Raw genomic sequence first — 19,401 nt, forward strand, 5'->3', positions numbered from 1 at the left:
AGCAGCAGGTTCCACTCGCCATCTCGCCTGACGGGAGCGCGTTTCTGCCCTTTCCTGCTCCTCCCACCGCGCTTAGGCCCCACCTCCTGCTCACCAGGTAGCCGGTTCCGGCGAGGTTCGGTGGAGGCCTGGGATCGCGCCGCCCGCCGCCGACATGTCCTCTTCCCGGCTTGCTATGCTGCTGCGGCTGCTAGCGCTGCCGTTCGTGGCCTGGGCCCACTGCCCGTGCTCGGAGCCCGCGCTCTGCCGCCCGATCCGCCACCGCCCCGACTTCGAGGTCAGGCCTCTCCCCCGGTCCTCCAGGCGGGCCGAGGAGGAGTTAGGAGTGGAACCGAGGTGTGGGTGCTAACACCAACTTTAGCCCGCCCCGTGGGCCTTCCTGTTTACCGATTTCCCTCGGGTTTAATGAGGAAACTGGCGCCCCGAGGCCGAGCAACTCCTCCGGGCACCCTGGGCAGCCCGAGATGCCCACTCTCGCCTCACTCCACAGGCACGCTTCTTTCTTACCCTGCCGCACACAGCGCTTGGAAAGTCCATCAAGTGGCGCCCAAGGGAAGGGGGATTCCCTGAACCAAGCTCAGCACTCCAAAAGTATACGAAGATAGAGTGGTCTGCTTACCTTTACACTTCCATACCTGTCATCCTTTTTTGTTGTTGGTGGTGGTCCTGAGGGCCTGAGCTCTTTTGCTCAAAGTTAATGCTGCTCTACCACTTTGAGCCATGGTGCCCCTTTTTCTGTTAGGTAATTGGAGGAGACAGTCCTAAGGCCTTTCCTGCCATGGGCTGGCCTTGAACCGCGATCCTCAGATCTCAGCTTCTTGAGTAGCTAAGACTACAGATGTGAGCCACCAGAACCAGGTCATTCATACATACATACATATACAAACACGCATGCATATATATATTTATGTATATGTATATATGTCTGTATACTTTGTTTTTGAAGAAATAAAAATAATTGCTGGACTCAGGTGGCTGACACCTGTAAACATAGATAAAAGTTCCAATTAAGTACCAAAAAATGTCAGAAGTTTAGGCCCAGAGTTCAAGCTCACAGGACCAGGAGAAAAAAGAAAGGTTAAATGTTTTGGAGAATCTGCCTAGTGTCACTCTAATCAGTTTGATTAGAGTCTCAGAGAAGTCTAAAGCTTGAACAGGTTTAAGTGAAAGCCTTGTAACTTGACTGACTGTGGATAAGTGTTTGGCTTATTTGGGTACAGTCTGGTGGAAAATCCCTACTAAGCTTAATGATTCTAATTAGTAAAGCTGACATTTCACTTTGCTGTTAATCCTTGTTTGCCCTTAAAAATCCAAGCCTTTCGTGCTTTCAGCTTAATGGCCTGCCAATTCATTGTTTTGTTTGCGTGTCTGTTTTAACATTCTGGAAGATTTATTGTAGCATACTATGTTACAATATTCACTGGAGTACATAGTAGGTTATGTAGTTTTTGTGGCCACCTTGAAAATCAATTATGTAAAGAAGCATAGAATGCAAAGAAGCTGGAATTCTACCACCTGAACCAGTTCAAGTTTTTATTAGGTGGTTGCTTTAGAACTAGGAGTCCTACATACTTTCTTGTCAGAGCTGGTTTTGAACTATGATTCTCAGATTTAAGCTCTTTGAATGGATAGGTGTGAGCCACTAGCACCCGGTTTAACAAAATCAATCTTACCAGAACTAAAACTGGGTTAAGGGATAAGGCTTAATAACATATGCATCCAGTGGGCCATTCAGTTTTCCATTCTGTAATTATTTAATTGGACAGTTGCATAGCAGAAAAGTAAATTACTTTGTTAATGCTGAAAAGCAAGAACAAGGAGGGTGAGATTGAGAAAACTAAGAGATGCCTGCTTAAACTTTTATAGTGAGCCCTCACACTGCCCTATCTCCATCCAATCTTCTTATAGTGGTTCCCCCAAGTCTATTTTTTTTTTTTTTGGTCAGTCCTGGGGCTTGAACTCAGGGCTACGCACTGTCCTTGAGCTTCTTTTTGCTCAAGACTAGCACTCTACCACTTGAACCACAGTGTCATTTCCATTTTTTTCTGCTTATTTAGTACTGAGGAATTGAACCCAGTGCATGGTAGGCAAGCACTCTACCACTAAGCCACATTCCAAACCTCCAGTTCTTTTTCAATGCAAACCTCATGTCTCATTCCTGCTTATGGAGTTCCATTCATCCCAAGATAAAATTCACAAAATCCATGGTCTACTAAGTACCACTGGATCTTGTTCCATGCAACTTGTTTTATGATTCCACACACTATCAGGAATGCTGTACTTTTACCTCTCCTGCTAACCTCTATTCCCTAGCAAAATACCCCTGCAATACATAATTAATTCAAAAAGTCTTCCAAATCAATATGAATATCCTAGTATAAAAGAATTAGACATGAGCTTTTTATGTTTCTAGAATTACCTGTTGGAAAAAAAATTGCTAGAGGGACCAAGAGCATAGCCTGTGGTAGAGTGGTTGCCTAGCATGCGCGAAGCCCTGGGTTCAATTCGTCAGTACCATATACACAGAAAAAGCTGGAAGTGGTGTTGTGGCTCATGTGGCAGAGGGCTATCCTTGAGAAAGCCCAAGGATAGGGCCCAAGCCCTGAGTTCAAGCCCAGGATTGGCAAAAAAAAAATTCTACAGAAGAGTAACATCAACTGTTTTACAATTAAACTGTTTTACAATTACTCTAGCTGGAACTGATAGAAACTTGAATATTATCAAACTTTTCTCTTACCTTAGTCACAAAGCTCTGTTAATTTTACCTCCTTAGAACTTCCCTAGAGCTATTCACTTAAACTCTTACACTTCAGTTTTAGTTGAAATCATCATTGTTTCTTCCTTGGATTTATTCCACTATTCCCCTATTCTGATTCCAGTTGTGTTTCATCTTTAATCTATTTCCCACTTCAGTCAAAGGGATTTTCTAAATGCATACCTTTTCCTTTTAAAAATGATTTTCTCTCCCTTTCTTTCAGAATAAAGTACAAACATCACCAAGGCTTTTTATAACTTAATCCCTACTTACCAGTCTGGTACTTCCTTACTTCTGTATGCTTTCTGAATTCCATACTAAATAGTACATACTATTTATAAAGCTATATATCTATATCTATATATAAACCTACCACACTCTGCCTTCACACCTTGGCACTTGTCATGATTTCTTGGCCTAGCCTTCCCCATTTCCCAGGCCTGGCTAATTGTTACTAATTAAATTGAGATCCTTAAGTCTTATTCACTCTGTAGAGCTCACTATAGTGCCTGGCATATGCTGGTGGCAAATTCATTTAGATGGTTTGCAGGATATGGATTTAGGTGATGGTTCTTTGCCCTGTTGTTTTGGCAGGTCTTTGTATTTGATGTTGGAAAGAAAACTTGGAAATCTTATGACTGGTCACAGATTACAACTGTGGCAGCCTTTGGGAAATATGACTCAGAACTGATGTGCTATGCTCATTCAAAAGGTGCCAGAGTAGTGTTAAAAGGTATGCTCTTGTGAGACCCATGGATCTGCCATCTCATAAATTTACCTATATCATTTGCTATAGTCCTTGACTTGTCTTTTTTTAAAAATGCTTTTTTTTTTCCTGTAATAACTTAAAAACATTTTTTTTTTTTTTTGCCAATCTTGGGCTTGGACTCAGGGCCTGAGCACTGTCCTTGGGTTTTTTCTCAAGGCTAGAGCTCTACCACTTGAGCCACAGCATAATTTCTGGCTTTTTTTCTATGTATATGATACTGATGAGTGGAACCGGGTCTTTGTACATGTGAGGCAAGCACTCTATACCACTAGGCCAAACTCCCAACCCCTCCAGTAATAACTCTTTAATTCATTTCACAGAAATACTTATTTTATTGTTATAAAGGCTATAGACAGAATGGTTACAGTTACATAAGTCTGGGATAATTTTAAAGAATGTGTGGCTTGAACAAAATGTGACTGACGAATAGCTGTTCAGACCTTTAATTTCTGCTTCTAATTGAGAATAATTTTATATTTTTAATAATTACTTTGGGGATTTAGTCTATTGTTTGGTGTAGTATTTCTTCACTTGGAAAACTGAAATTAGAGGCTTAGTGTTGCAAAATAATGAAATGTTTTAAAGACACAATCTCTTTGGAAATGTGCTTGTGATAGAAATGGCATTAAACTAGAAAGCATGTGTTCAGAAGATATGTATTTCTTCCACAGGTGATATATCCCTAAAGGATATTGTTGATCCCAATTTTAGAGCATCCTGGATAACTCAAAAAATTAATTTGGCCAAAACTCAGTATATGGATGGAATTAATCTAGACATAGAGCAAGAAGTTAATTGTTCATCACCTGAATATGATGCATTAACAGCTTTAGTAAAGGAAACCACAGACTCTTTCCATCGTGAGATTGAGGGATCACAGGTAAGGACATTCATTTTCTTGGTTAAAACTCTATATTTTCTGTATCAAAATGTATTATGAAGGTCTGATTAATTCTAGTTTAGAGTAATAAAAGATGTATTCATTAAGCATTTTTTTGACTTTTGACGCTTATTTCAGTCATTTTATGGCTCACCTACTTGCCTTGAAGCGGGGTTATATCAGTATTAAGTAGCTGGTCATGGTGGGTGCATACCTGTAATCACAGTAGTTGGAACATAAGGTATGAGGATCCCAATCTAAGGCTAGTCTGGGCAAGACTTTGAGACCCTATCTGAAAAACAAACTAAAAATAAATGCACTTGAAGCATAGCTCAAGGGATAAAGAATACTCGTCTGGAAAGCACAAGGCTTTGAGTTTAATCCCCTGTACCATCAGAAAAAAATCAATTCTGTGTGGTGCGCGCCCCCCCCCCCCCTCATTCAAGGCTTGTGTTCTACCAGTTTGAACCACAGCTCTTCTTCTCCTGGTGGTTAATTAAAGTGTCTCACGGATTTCCCTGCCGGGGCAAGTTTTAAACCTCAGTCCTCAGATCTCAGCCTCTGGAGTAACTAGGATTACAGCCACAAGCCACCAGTGACTAATGTTGTTAACCCAATCTGAGAATCACTCAGTGTGCTTGTTTAAAATTCTGTAATGTTGACTGAGTATGTCTGGGATTGAGCCTCAACATCTGTATTTTCAGTTTCTAGTTTGTTGTTCATCATGTATTTAGAATCATAGGTAGAATAATAAACGACACAAGGACTGACATGGTTTTAGACAAGTAGAAAGGCTTGTCAGTTTGCCGCAGAGGAAGAATAGGAAATACCTGACATTCAGTGTACTGTGCTTCTCTTCTTCACTTTTTTTCCCCTTTAGTCTGGGACTGATCTCAGGGAATGAGCACTGTCCTTGGACTTTTCTCAAGGCTATAGCTCTACCACTTGAGCCATAGCACCACTTTCAGCTTTTTCTGTGTATATGATACCGAAGAATCTAACCTGGGTCTTGGTGCATGCTAGGCAAGCACTCTACTACTAGGCCATGCTCCCAGAAAATTTTCATTTGCTTTTCAGATACTTGTTACTGGTAGGCTAGGATTGGTATGTGGAAAGCAGCCTATTTGCTAGTCCCAAGGACAAGATAAAGAGCCCTTGAGTAGGAATATCTATATTAAAGACCAAGAATATCTGACTGAGTATACTCTTGTTGCTCTGTGTGTGTGTGTGTGTGTATGTGTGTGTTTTGGTGTTCACACTAGGGCTTGAACTCAGGATGTTAAGCTCTTCTTACTCTATTTTGTTACTGGCATCCCTCTACCACAATAGTAACATCTCCAATTCTGGCTTTTTGTTGGTTAAGTGGAAATCAGAATTGTATGATATTGTCTGCCTGGGCTGGCTTTGAACCACAATTCTTAGATATCAGCTTCCTGAGTAGCTAGGATTATAGACAAGAACCAGGGATACTAGGTAGGAGAGTATTCTATATGTAATGGATAATGTGGGGAGAGTAGTATGTTGAGTTGTGTAGTAGGATGTAAAGTTAGAGAAGAACAAGTAGAGGGAGAAAGGGTAAGTCAGCCATTATATTCAATTTACATTGTGTAAAAATTGAACTGTGCTTGAGGGTAGGGACAGGAAAATGGTGAAGAATGATGGATGGTGTGACATTGATGTTATGACACTGATCACGATGCACTGTGCACTTCTCATAGTGAAGCTCCTATATACAACCACATAAACAAATAAACAAGAGAGGAAGACTAGGATGTACTTATTCAACTGTCTTAGTAGAGATTTACAGTATGGACTGAGATGATTCTATAATCCCAGCACTCAACAAATGTTCAGTAAGTGTTCATTGTATGAAGTGCTTAGTAAAAAAGGGAAAGATAACTCTTAATTGACCAAAGGAAAATGTGAAGTTACATTTTATAACTTCCAAATTGTACATTTAGAGTTGGAGGGGAATCAGAACATGGTCTAATGGTCCTTAAACTGGTGACTAGAAGAAAGAAGACCAAGCTGCAGTGGGGAAATGTAATTATTTACATTGACAGAATTGTACTCATAGAAGTAAGCACTGCAAGGACTGGGCGCATGGATCATGTAGTATCTAATGTCGGGATTTGAGCAACAATGTCAGATTAAAAAAACAAAAGCTAGAAGAGCTGAAAAGTTCCTTGAGTTCTCTCTAAACTATCATTTTTATGTTCTTATCTTTATATTCATATCTACATTGAATATTTCACATACAGAACCTTCTGTGACTTAGCAGTGACATAGACCAGGTTAAAGTGGAGCCAAGGGCTGGTGGTGGCTTAAAGTGGTAGAGCATCTATCAATCAAGTGCCAGGTTTTGAGTTTAAACTACTACTACCAAATGAATTAAATGAGCATTAAAAATTAAGAGCCAAGACTTGAATTTAAGTCTTTTGATTTTTTGTCTAATATGAGATAATATGCTACTTTCATATAAGATATTCTTAGCATTCAGGAGATAATAAAGGACTAAATAGAGTTGAATGGAATAACAAAATAGAGAGTTGAAACATCTGCTTGAGGTAGTCATTTATTTTTTCTATTACTATAATACAACTTCTGTTTTATAATTGTAGACAATGGCAGAGGGGGGACAATGTGTACAAATTCCATATCATAACCTGTTTTATTATAGATCTGAGAAATATTTGTAGACTTTTTTTTAAGAATTATAAAGTTTTGAGAGCATCCTGAGTTTTGATAAGATAAACTAGCCAATACAAAAATTTTACTTAAAATGTCTCAAACTTTTATTATAATCAGCTAACAGGAATTTTGGGATTTTGAAGTATTTCTTCCGTATATTAAAATAAGGTGTATTAATATTTAGTTAAATGATAAGCAGATATTTTGAAGAGGCTTTGGCTCATTGAATGCTTGCTCATCATTCATTTGAAAGATAATATTTAAATCATTCTATAAAATAAGACTATTGTTTTCAACATTTGGAATTGAAAAACTTGTAACTGAATCATAAAACTCTACAGTTCCCTAACTGTAATATTAGACCAATCTATGAAATATGATGTGAATCAAGGACTCATAGTGCAGTCAGGTTATGTTGACTTATGTCCCATGTACTCTGCAGCTACTTCTAGTTTTATATTTGAATTTTTTAGTGTCACTGTTCTCCAATTTTCAGAAGTCTTACTATAGCGTATTGTTATTAAACCTGCTTCTTTTAATCAGTTGGACTACCAATCCAGTCTCTGAAGATACCTGAATGTAAAACTCCTATGTGTAATGTCCCATTCCTGGCAATTATACATCCAAAAATTCACACAGTGTAGGCCAGTCTGATGTAGTCAAAAATATATTTCTTAGTGTCAAATCTTACATTTATGTATTGTAAGCAGTTTTTTTTCTCTTGGTAGGATGAAGCAAGAAAATACATAATAAAAACATCTGATATTCTATGCATGTTTGATTATGTTATATGACATGTTTTCCAAAGGTAACCTTTGACGTAGCTTGGTCTCCAAAAAACATAGACAGAAGATGCTATAATTATACTGGAATTGCGGACGCTTGTGACTTTCTCTTTGTGATGTCTTATGATGAACAAAGTCAGGTCTGGTCAGACTGTGTTGCAGCAGCCAATGCTCCCTATAATCAGACATTAACTGGTAAGAATCCACAGAATGATCATTAGTTATATTAACTCCACAACTATAGACATTAAGGTATATTTTAATACTCCTAAATTATCTGTAAAGCATGCTTGAAACATTAAATAAATCATGTATTTTGAGGGCTTTAATGTTTACAGAATGTTTGAAAACTTTGAAGTTTTCACTTAATTCTTATAACAACCTTGAATAGGTATATTATCAATAATCCTCTATAATAGATATTAAAATAATTACATTCTCATGGTTACACAACTATTAAGTATTATGTAGTTGGGACTCTAGCTTTTTACGTCTAACATTTTTGCCATGCAATCACATGAGGATATTTATCTTGACTCTGACAGTATATTTTTGTTAAAATAATCTGTAAGTAGTTTAACAGAAAGGATAATTATGAGTACCAGCCACAGATTGGCTTTATCTTTTTGTTATTTTGGGGTGTGTGTGGGGGGGGGGTGGTTTTGAGACAAGTTCTAATTATGTAGCCCAGTATGGTCTCTCTTGATTCTGTTTTAACATCTCAAGTGTGAGGATAGAAATGTGTACCATCATACTCCACAATTTTATCTTAATTAATATTAGTATTTGCAACATTGTAAATTAGAATTCATAGTACCAAAGACCTGTCATTCATATGATTTGGTCTTTGTATTTTTCTCTACAAAATTTGGATTGGCTCAGGAGGAATAGGTAGGAAGTTTTCAATCTAAGGCCAATTCTGGACAAAAATGTAACTCTCTGAAAAGTAAACTAAAGCAAAAAGGACTGGGTTAGAATAACTGGTGAGAACAATGGAGTTCACACCCCAGTACTGTTTTTGAACCCACATGAAATTTCTAGGGAAGTTACTTTTGAAATTTCTTTCTTACTTAGAAGTTGAAATGTTAGACTATGGGCCTCATTTTTCATCATATCTTAATTGTTAGATATAGGAGTGTGGTCAAACATATATTAAGTTTGAAAACAGCATAACAACTTTAAATTTTATAATTCCATTAAAATTATAGTTATTATTTAATTCAGGAATCCCAACTGTGTATCACTCGATGAAAAAAGATATTGTATTCTATGAATAACAGATTAATTATCACATATGCTTGGAAATGAAGCATTCCCAATCTCTCTTTTTAAATATTTAACAGAGCAAGTAACAGTAAAGGCTGTGAAAAACAATAAACTTATTGAATTCGACATTCTGGATATTATAAGAGGAATATTTCGTAGTAGGAAAATGTGTTTTCAGCACTTGGCAGGAAAATAATTGGTAGATCTAGCATTTGCTAATTTTTCTTTTCGTTTCCTTCAACTCTACATTATTTAGCACAGAATCATTGCAAGGATATTTTTCTTTTTAATTTTTCTTTTTTTTGCCTTTCCTGGGCTTGAGCACAGGGCCTGAGCACTGTCCTTCAACTTTCTCAAGGCTAGAGCTCTACCACTTGCGCCTCAGCACCACTTCTGGCTTTTTTCTATGTATGTGGTACCAAGGAATTGAACCCGGGTCTTCGTGCATGCTAGGCAAGCACTCTACCACTGTGTCAAACTCCCGGCCCCAATTGCAAGGACATTTTTTATCTCTGTCATTAAGATGCTTATATGATATCTGTAAAATATGAGACACTTGTACTTTCAACTGGAAACTTTGAGTGCATTTCTGCCAAGAAGCTTATGGATTATAGAACTTGTTTGAAACTTTATAATCTAGTACAACCAATATATCATCTTTATAATTCATTGATGAGATCAAGATGATTTCCTGAAATATGCCATTCTTTCTAGAATTATATTTTCTGGATTTTGTTTTAGTATGATCAGAATTGCTTTGCATGTTTTATCTCACTATAAAAGAAATAGTTTTTTCATTCATTCATGTATTCATTCATTCATTTACAAGATGCTGTGGACTGAACACAGCACATAGGTGCTAAGCAAGCACATTTACCACAGAGACATATTCTCAACAGGAGTTACACTTCTTCAGTGTTGACTTTATAATATCAGAGTACACAAGCAGAAGTCGAATTTTGCATACATGTACGTGTTTTTACAAACCTAAATTTTGAATGACTGCATAGCTTGTATGAACACATTCATGGATATAGGAAGGGAAAAATTAAGTTTATTCTATCCCTCTGACTAGGATATAATGACTACATCAAGATGGGCATTAACCCTAAAAAACTTGTAATGGGTGTTCCCTGGTATGGATATGATTATACCTGCCTGAATCTATCAAAGGTAAGAAGAGGGTGTTTGTTATGTAATTTCCCACAATTATATATTTTGTTCCATTATGATTATGTAACAAATTTTTATAGAATTTTTGAAATATGAGTTGAGACTAAATATTCATTTTTAACCATTTATTCCCAAAGAAGCTTCTGAATATTACACTTTTTTTTTTCAGTTGTTCCTGGGGCTTGAACTCTAGGCCTGGGGCACTGTCTCTGAATTTTCAGCTCAGGGCTACTGCCCCGCTCCTGGAGCCACAGTGCCACCTCCAGTTTTCTAGTGGTTAATTGGAGATCAGAGTCTCACGGACTTGAGTCCCTGGGCTGGCTTTGAACCTTGATCCTCAGATCTCACCCTCCTGAGTAGCTAGGATTACAGGCATGAGCCACCAAGCCCGGCCCATTATACTTTTTTTTCAGTCAGGAATTACTTAATTTTTATTCTTTAGAGAATTTGTCTATGTGTAGCTTTTATTTAATTTCTAACAATGGACTTCAATTCTTCTGATTTGGCTATTAAGATTTGTTTGATAATCTACATTACAAACACTTGTTTTTTTGTGTTTCTAGGCGCATGTTTGTAGCATTGCAGAAGTCCCTTTCCGAGGGGCTCCTTGTAGTGATGCTGTAGGACGTCAGGTGCCTTATAAAACCATCATGAAGCAAATAAATAGTTCTGTTTCTGGAAGTCAATGGAATAAAGATCAACAGGCTCCTTATTATAACTATCAAGTAAGACTCTGACCTTGAAGATATATTGTATTGTTTTTCATAAGTGTGTGTTTTATAATTATTTGCAATTAGGAATTTCTGCCATTTTAGACCATAATATACAGACTGCTGTTAACATGAGTAAACATTTCTTTTTTTTTTTTTTTTTTTTTTTTTTTTGCCAATCCTGGGCTTGAACTCAGGGCATGAACCCTGTCCTTGGACTTTCTCAAGGCTAGAGCTCTATCACTTGAGCCTCAGCACCACTTCCGGCTTTTTTCTATGTATGTGGTACCGAGGAATTGAACCCGGGTCTTTGTGCATGCTAGGCAAGCACTCTACCACTAGGCCAAACTCTCGGCCCCATGAGTAAACATTTCTATATCAAGAACTTGTTTCCTAGGGAGCAATTCAAATTGTGCCAGTAACACAACACCCTTCTTGAACCAATTCATTTTAGATGATGCTATAAAAATATGCAACTCACAAACAAGTCTTCCTCAAGATAGTTAGTTGACAGTTAAGATGTTATCTTTTGAAGGGGCTTTAGGCCAAAATAGGTTACTAGTGCTAAATGCCTCCATTTCAAAGTAGTCTAAAGATTCTGATGAGACTCAGGGCAAAATAAAACTAAGAGATGCTTCATCATAGGCTTTTCAAATTAATTTTTTTGTTCCATTTGCTAATGTATTTATAAGAAACATATAGAAAATACATCCAAATTAAGGAAGTTATGGTTTTTGTCTTGAAGGAATATAACATAAGGAGTCATATTCAAGGAAGCAGTATATACTCAGGGAAGGGCAGGGACAGTGAAGTCAAGAAATGGACTACTAGATTCAGGACTGGCTTTCTATATGCGCATTTCCATCAGCACATCTTGTGTTGATCACTCTACAGAGGAAACAGGGAGGTTGAAATATCTTGTGCCCATAGGGAAGTCAATATCAGAGAATCTGTTGGGTTGCTGGTCCTAACTTAGAATGGACTCAACTGTGGTGACCCAGCAATTTATGACAACTGCCTGTACTTGCCACCTCTAGAGAAGTACCTTGCTATGGTGCAGATATTTAAAATAAATTTTATTAAATTATCATTAAATCAATTATATTAAAGATTAGAGACAAAAATTACAGAAGGGGGGTGGTAGAATACCAGTCATTGGAGTGAAAGCATCTGATACTGAGTTCAAGTGCTAGACTCATGGGGAAAAATATAGAAGGAAGTCTGAAGAATATAGTAAACTATCTGTGATTGTTACAGGCAATATTTGAATACTGTATTGCTATAGTGTTGAATACTAAATTACTGTACCAAGTAGGCAAAGAAATATTTGATTTTCAAAATTAATATTTAGCCTAATAAAAACATTTTCAGATCTCAAAGACTGAAGTACAAATAATCAGAGCATGTTGGATTATGTTACTTTAAAAAGAAGTCTGGAGGTGCCGGGAGTTTGGTCTAGTGGTAGAGTGCTTGCCTAGCAAGCACAAAGATCTGGGTTCAATTCTTTGGTACCACATACATAGAAAAAAAAAAGTTGGAAGTAGTGCTGAGGCTCAAGTGGTAGAGCTCTAGCCTTGAGAAAGTCCAAGGACAGTGCTCAGGCCCTGAGCTCAAACCCAGGACTGGCAAAAAAAAAAAAAAAAAAAAAAAAAAAAGTCTGGAGATGCTATAAATTAATTCTGGTAGGATTTCTAGTCTTTGTGTATGTTTGTGCCAGAATCAGGGCTTGAATTCAGGGCCTCATGTTCTCAGCTTTTTTACTCACAGATGGCATTCTACCACTTGAACCAAGCCTCCTATACTAAGTTTTTTGCTAATAACCTGGAAATAGAGTCTTATGGATTTATTTTTCCCAGCTGGTTTTTACCTGTGATCTTCAGATCTCAATCTCCTGAGTAGCTAAAAATATAGGCATAAGCCACTGGTGCTTGGTGAGTCCAGAAATTTTTGCTGGAAAATTGGAGATGGAGGCTCATAGACTTTTCTGTTCAGACTGTTTATGTATCAAGATCCTCAGATCCTCAGTATGAAGGACGGTAGGCGTGAGCCACTGACACCAAGCCAAGATTAATATTTTTGACTTAGTATTTTTGCTCAAGGCTAGCACTTTAACACTTCAGCCACAGATCCACTGAGGTTTTGGTATATCTTGATCCTTTTGGCATTGTGGTGGTTAATTACAGATAAAAGTCCTATAGACTTTCTTGCTTAGACTGGCTTCAAACCTCTCAGATCTTAGCCTTCTGAGTTGTTAGGATTGTAGGTATGAGCCACCACAGCCTGGTTGTCTTTTATCTCTTGTCTAATAACGTGAGGAGGTTTCTGAAAGAACAAGGTACTATTTTCTAGTTTATGGTTCTAAAGCAGTATGTGTTAATTACAGATGGAGTCACTTCTAATAGCTTTTTAGAATCAATTCTGAAAAACATACAAAATGAGGTTCTTTTCTCCCCCACTGGAATTACCTTTGGCTGATTCATCATAAATAAAATCATGCCTGGAGCCCCTAGCTAGGTACACTTCCAGAAACTGTAGAGAATACAAAACATTGTGTAAGCTTGTTTTAGTGGACCACAACAGTGATTTGTAACTTTGCATATCAGAATTACCTAATGGAACATATTAAAAAAACAAAATAAATGTATATCCTAGCATCAGCCTTACATTTTGATAGGTTTAATGTGGTGTGGAGCAAAGGAATCTGTACTTTTCAAAGGCCAGCAAACATTCAGATGTACATGTTGGTTGATAATCATATTAAATCAAGGAAAGAATCTTAGGCTATGAGAAGGATCTTAAATAGATCCTTAAATAGGGCTCATGTAGTAAAGTGCTGCCTTGAGTACAAAGGCTAAGAGACAATGCCCAGGTCTTGATCAGTTCAAGTACCAACATTAAAAAAATGCTTCTCCTTGGATTGTAGGAATGGCTCAGATGGTAGAATATCAGCCAGTGAGCATTGATTATTTCCTTGAATGTTTTATGTGGTGTGGGTATGTGTGAATGTGATGATTCAGGGATTTGACCTCAGGACCTGACTCAGCTTTTTCACTCAAGGCTAGTGCTCTGCTGTTTGAATCACAGCTCTAGTCTGGCTTTTTGCTAGTTAATTTTAGATAAGTCTCTTGGATTTTCTTGCCCAGGCTGGCTTTGTACCACCTCCTACTCAGGATTATAGGCCCGAGGCACTGGCATCCAGCCTTATGTACTTTCTGAATCATAGGACTTAAGAAACATCTTTCCTCTTAGTGTACTGAATAGTTTAAATTTCCATTTTAATCTGTGTAGGATCCTGCTGGCCACTTTCATCAAGTGTGGTATGATAACCCTCAGAGCATTTCTTTAAAGGCGGCATATATGCAAAGTCATGGCTTACGGGGCATTGGCATGTGGAATGCAAACTCTCTTGACTACTCAGAAGATCCTGTCGCCAAACAACAAACTGAGCAAATGTGGAAAGTCTTAAAGCCAAAGCTCTGACAGATGAATATCTTTTGTTTAACTATTAAGACTTAGAAAAATGTTCTGTATAAATAGACCTAATTTCTTAAAGAGGAAAAAATATATACCCTCTTGCCATATTGTTTTAACTAGTTATTAGTGTACTCTCCCCCCCCCCCCAAAAAAAAAGAACTACTTTGTTTGAGTTCAGAAAGTATGCCTTTTAAGTATCCAGGAAGATATGGTAAGAAATAAATCAATGTACTATATAAATATTCTGTGTTCTAACATTATAATATAATTAAGAACTTTCTAAAATTGCTATGCTAACATTTCCCTTGATATCAGACAAATCCAGGTACATATAAAAAATGTATACCTGGGCTGGAAGTTTGGTCTAGTGGTAGAGTGCTCTTACAAATCCAGGTACATATTAAAAATGTATACCTAGGCTGGATGTTTGGCCTAGTAGTAGAGTGCTTTCCTAGCATGCACAAAGACCCGGGGTTCCATTCCTCTGTTCCATACACATAGAAAAAGCTGGAAGGGGTGGTATGGCTCAAGTGGTAGAGCTCTAACCTTGAGAAAGCCCAAGGACAGTGCTCAGGCCCTGAGTACAAGCCCCAGGACTGGCAAAAAAAAAAATGTATACCTGGGGATGTCATGGAAATCATGGGGTGAATATGATCAAAGGTATAAATCAAAGGTATGATCAATGTATAAATATGACACTCATATTGTACAATTAATATATGCTTATAAATAATAGTACTATATACTAATAAAAAGGAAAGTGTATAAGTTGAAGTAGAAATTGAGAAGTAACTGTTTTGTACTCCCCCCCAATAAATTTTATATTTAAAACCTGGAATTTTATGGCTATCAGCATAGTCTAGTGGTAGAGTGCTCGCCTGCATGAAGCCCTGGATTCAATTCCTCCATACCACAGACTCAGAAAAAGCCCGAAGTGGTGCTGTGGCTCAAGTGGCAGAGCACTAGCCTTGAGCAGAAAGTGTCCAAGGCAGTGCCCAGCTGCTGAGGTCAAGCCCCAGGACTGGAAAACAAAACAAAACAAAAAAACCTGGAGTTTTATGTCTTAATATCGTCAAATAAAGTTTGGCTTTCTGATTCTTTATAGTATGTACTCATGTTCTGAGTGTGTCCTCTAGTCACTTAAAGCTCAAAACAGTGAATGAAGGGTAAAGAAATGCAAAATATCAGATTTACTTAAGAAGGTAACTTAAGTAAACTTAAGAAACTGGTGGCTCACACCTGTAATCTTAGCTACTTAGGAGGCTGAGATGAGGACTGCCGTTCAAAGCCAGCTCAAGCAAGAAAATAAGAAAGTTGGTGGGACTCTTATCTTCAATTAACCACCAGAAAACTCCAAGTGGTAGAGTTTGAGCTGAAGAGCTCAATGGCAGCGCCCAGGCCCAAAGTTCAAGATCCATGACTGACAGGGGGAAATAGATATCTTAGTAATATTGTAAATTTGTAAATTAGAACTACCTTATGTTTTTCAAGTTATGAGGTTTATATGTAAAGATTTTGGCAATAGGAAAAAGTTAAGTGTTGAAATTCATTCTTTTCATTGTTCCTTATACTGCCAATTATCCATATTCATTTATTTGTATACATCAGTTATTCCATTTCTTGGCTAGCTTTTTTTCATAGCTAAATAGTCCTTTTCTAAAGATTTGTTAATTTTTCTAAAAGAGTAATTTTATGCAATAATTTTTCCTTTTTTTCTTGTGAGTCATGGGGCTTAAACTTGTACCTGAGCTCCTCAGCTCAAGGCTACCTCCCTAACCTTGAGCCAAGCCTCACTTCCCATTTTCTAGTGGTTAATTGGAGATAAGAATCTCTGGTCCTTTTGTGCCCAGGCTGGCTTTGAAACTTGATCTTCAGATGTCAGACTCCTGAGTAGCTGGGACTATAGGCTTGAGCTACCTTGCCTGGCACAATAATTTTTTCTAAAAGTAGAAAAGTCTGTTCTCTTAAGACATAGATTAAATATATCTACAAATAAGTTGCATCCTTGCTCTCTGAATAAATCCTGTCTTCTCTGCTCCTAACCTCTTTCAAATTGGAATAAATCATGTTTCAATCATCTGTTATAAGAGCATTCTGGGGGCTGTCGAGTGCTTGCCTACCATTCACAAAGCCCTGGGTTTGATTCCTCAGTACTACATACACAGAAAAAGTGGGAAGTGGTGCTGTGGCTCAAGTAGCAGAGCGTTAGCCTTGAGCAAAGTGTGTCCAAGGACAGTGCCCAGGCCCTGAGTTCAAGCCCCAGGACTGGCCAAAAGCATTGTTTTCTGTTTATAAAGTTGTTTGTGACTGCAAAATGAACAATTTCTCTGGAATTTGAATTACCTTACACTGCTAACACAAACACTTTACATTTTTAAAACCTTTATAACATATAATAGAAATTCAATTCTATTATAGATTTATATACAATTACTTTTATTCAAAATATAGTACCAGTGGCTCACTCATGTAAAATCCTAGCTACTCAAGAGGCTTAGATATGAGGATTATGGTTCAAAGCCAGTCCACACAGGGAAGTCCATGAGTCTCTTATCTCCAATTAACTCCCCAAAAGCCAGAAGTGTAGTTGTGGCTTAAGTGATAGAGCACTAGGCATGAGCAAAATAGCTCATGGAAATCATCCAGGCTCTGAGTTCAAGCCCCAGGACTGGCACTGGCACTCATACACACACACACACACACACACACACACACACACACACACACACACACACACACACACACACACACACACACACATTGTGTTAGGTCCGACTGGAAGAAATGACTTTTTACCTTGGCTCTCTCCCCCTGCACCCTGGAAATCCCCACCCAGCACCTGTAACCCTGGGGGCTGTGGGAGGTCCCCACTGAGGCTATTTCCCTATCCTCTGAGATCATATCCACTTCTGCTGTGGCTATACCCCTCCTCCTATATAATCTCTCACTTCCTACCCTAAGCCCTCTTGTTCGCCCAACTTCATCTTGGGCGGCAGGAATCTGCTCTTTCCTCATGCAATAAACCCTCTTCTGAACTGTGTGGATTTCCTTTCTGCAGACCTTACACGTTGTACATACATATATTTCATGAATATGCAATTAAATCTATAAATTATACATGTATTCTATATAGATTATATAATTATATAGTATATAATTAATACAGATCATACTATAAAATTATATATATTACCTATATTATAATCTGTATAGATTATAGATAGCAGGTTATATTGTAATTGATATATTAAATCTACTTTTATGCAGACATACTATATTTATTAAAACTATACCTTCCTTGTAATCAGATTTTATAGCTCATACTAAAAATTACCAAAAGTACAAACAAAATACTATTATAGAACAGACAAGCTTTTTTTTTTTTTTTTTTTTTTTGCTGGTCCTGGTGCTTGAACTCAAAGCCTGGGATCTGTCCCCAAGCCTTTTTGTGCTTCAAGGTTAGTGCCCTACCACTTGAGCCACAGCTTTTTCTGTTTATGAGGTACTGAGGAATTAAACACAGAGCTTCATATATGCTAGGCAGGAACTCTACCACTGAGGCCACATTGCCAGCCCCAGTCTTGAATTAAAAAATTTTTTTTTTCAAAGATGGGTTTAAAATCAACATGTCAATTTATATGTACACTGCATTAGACTTGAAATTGTAAATAGAAAGCAACTACTATTTAGCTACATATTACATCTAATATTCCTGAAACATTCTAATACGCACATGAAAAGTAGAAAAAGATAATCATTTTACTTTATTTTTTAATTGATGCATAAAACTTCATTCATATATTAATATATTATATAACACATTATATATTATATTGACATAATATATTGATATATGTTAATATATGTAATATTATTTATATTAATATAAAGGGGCACAATGGTTAGTCTTCAAATATTTAAAAATTTAAAAAAACATGTGAAATTAACATACCTAATTGAGTATTAAAAGTTGGATTAATTTTCTTTTGGGTCAGTTCGGCTTTCAATGTTCGTATATCAGAAACTGCTTGTTTTCTCATCTGAAAAAAAATTATCTTTCAAAAGTGAACTTCATCTTACTCTTCTAAGAATATATATTGTCATTTTGTACTGCTTTGTCTTTTCTCTTTTGCTTAATTCCCATTGTCTTACAATAGCCAGTGTGTCAGTTATGATTCCTGTCTGTTGGGAATGCACAATCACATAAGGGTTAAAGTTATGTACGTCAGGTAATAAGTGCATTTCTTTTTTCTAACAGTGTCACTTCTCCTCCCGGTTTCTTGCAGTTTTTTCTATCTGGACCCTTTTCCCCCAACAAGCTGTGTAGTTCATTTTCAAAACAGTATCTGGTATCACTGCTGCTTTTGTCCCGGCAACATTTGTCCCATCATATCTTTGCTTCCCTCTATCCTCCTTCAAACCGATAAACTTATATACAATACAAAAGGAACAGAAATAAACAGTGACAAAGAACAAAAAAGAAAAAAACAAACTCGTTTCCATTTTTGAAGTTCATTTCAATAAACATCATTTTATATAATCATATGCATATAGCCATTGGGGCTTTGAAATCCTCTCCTAAGGATATCTTCCTTTGGTCTCATTGTATGAATGTTTAGAGTCCTGTTTGATTTCTCATGTCCAAGCGTAAATTTTTTTTTTGTCTTTTACTATCCGGTGAGTTTACCTGTAGATTTATAGGCAAATTCTAATGACTACAAATGAGGGAAACTGTGTTTCTTTGGGTCTGACTTATTTCATTTAATTTTTTCCACGTTTTTCCATTTCCTTATGAATGGTGCAATATCATTCTTTCTGATGGAAGTATAGAATCCCCCCTGTGTATATCACATTTTCTTGTTCCATTCATCTGCTGAGGGATTGATTCCATATCTTGG

The 19,401-nt window shown here is 37.3% G+C and overlaps 2 protein-coding genes across 9 annotated transcripts in view; one reads left to right on the forward strand and one right to left on the reverse strand.

The window, feature by feature from the left end:
* Window positions 1-77: 77 nt before the first annotated feature.
* Ctbs (chitobiase) lies at window positions 78-15,603 on the forward strand. The gene is made up of 7 exons (XM_090334517.1): window positions 78-277; window positions 3,350-3,488; window positions 4,196-4,404; window positions 7,904-8,075; window positions 10,222-10,319; window positions 10,883-11,044; window positions 14,318-15,603. The coding sequence occupies exons 1-7, from the start codon at window positions 155-157 to the stop codon at window positions 14,507-14,509; spliced, it is 1,095 nt and encodes a 364-aa protein (XP_090190643.1). The 5' UTR covers window positions 78-154; the 3' UTR covers window positions 14,510-15,603.
* The window catches only part of Spata1 (spermatogenesis associated 1), a 47,789-nt gene continuing 35,336 nt past the window's right edge, over window positions 6,949-19,401 (reverse strand). For 5 of the 8 annotated variants that reach the window (XM_090334511.1, XM_090334516.1, XM_090334508.1 and 2 more), the window contains 2 exons: window positions 18,456-18,543; window positions 6,949-8,055 (listed from right to left, as the gene is read on the reverse strand). In XM_090334511.1, the coding sequence (XP_090190637.1) occupies window positions 8,027-8,055; window positions 18,456-18,543 (117 nt within the window). In that variant the 3' untranslated portion in view covers window positions 6,949-8,026. Of the gene's footprint in view, window positions 8,073-13,494; window positions 13,559-18,455; window positions 18,544-19,401 lie in introns of all 8 variants that reach the window. The other 3 variants (XM_090334513.1, XM_090334514.1, XM_090334515.1) reach the window with 3 other exon arrangements.

Source organism: Megascapheus bottae, chromosome 6, assembly GCF_031878675.1.
Source record: "Megascapheus bottae isolate mThoBot1 chromosome 6, mThoBot2.hap1, whole genome shotgun sequence".
In the NCBI taxonomy this organism is placed as follows: Eukaryota; Metazoa; Chordata; class Mammalia; order Rodentia; family Geomyidae; genus Megascapheus; species Megascapheus bottae.

Coding starts and splice junctions, on each gene's coding strand:
- Ctbs (XM_090334517.1), top strand. CDS start 155: ATGTCCTCTTCCCGGCTTGCTATGCTGCTGCGGCTGCTAGCGCTGCCG. Junction 278..3,349: donor GCCACCGCCCCGACTTCGAG/GTCAGGCCTCTC, acceptor TTGTTTTGGCAG/GTCTTTGTATTTGATGTTGG. Junction 8,076..10,221: donor CTATAATCAGACATTAACTG/GTAAGAATCCAC, acceptor CCCTCTGACTAG/GATATAATGACTACATCAAG.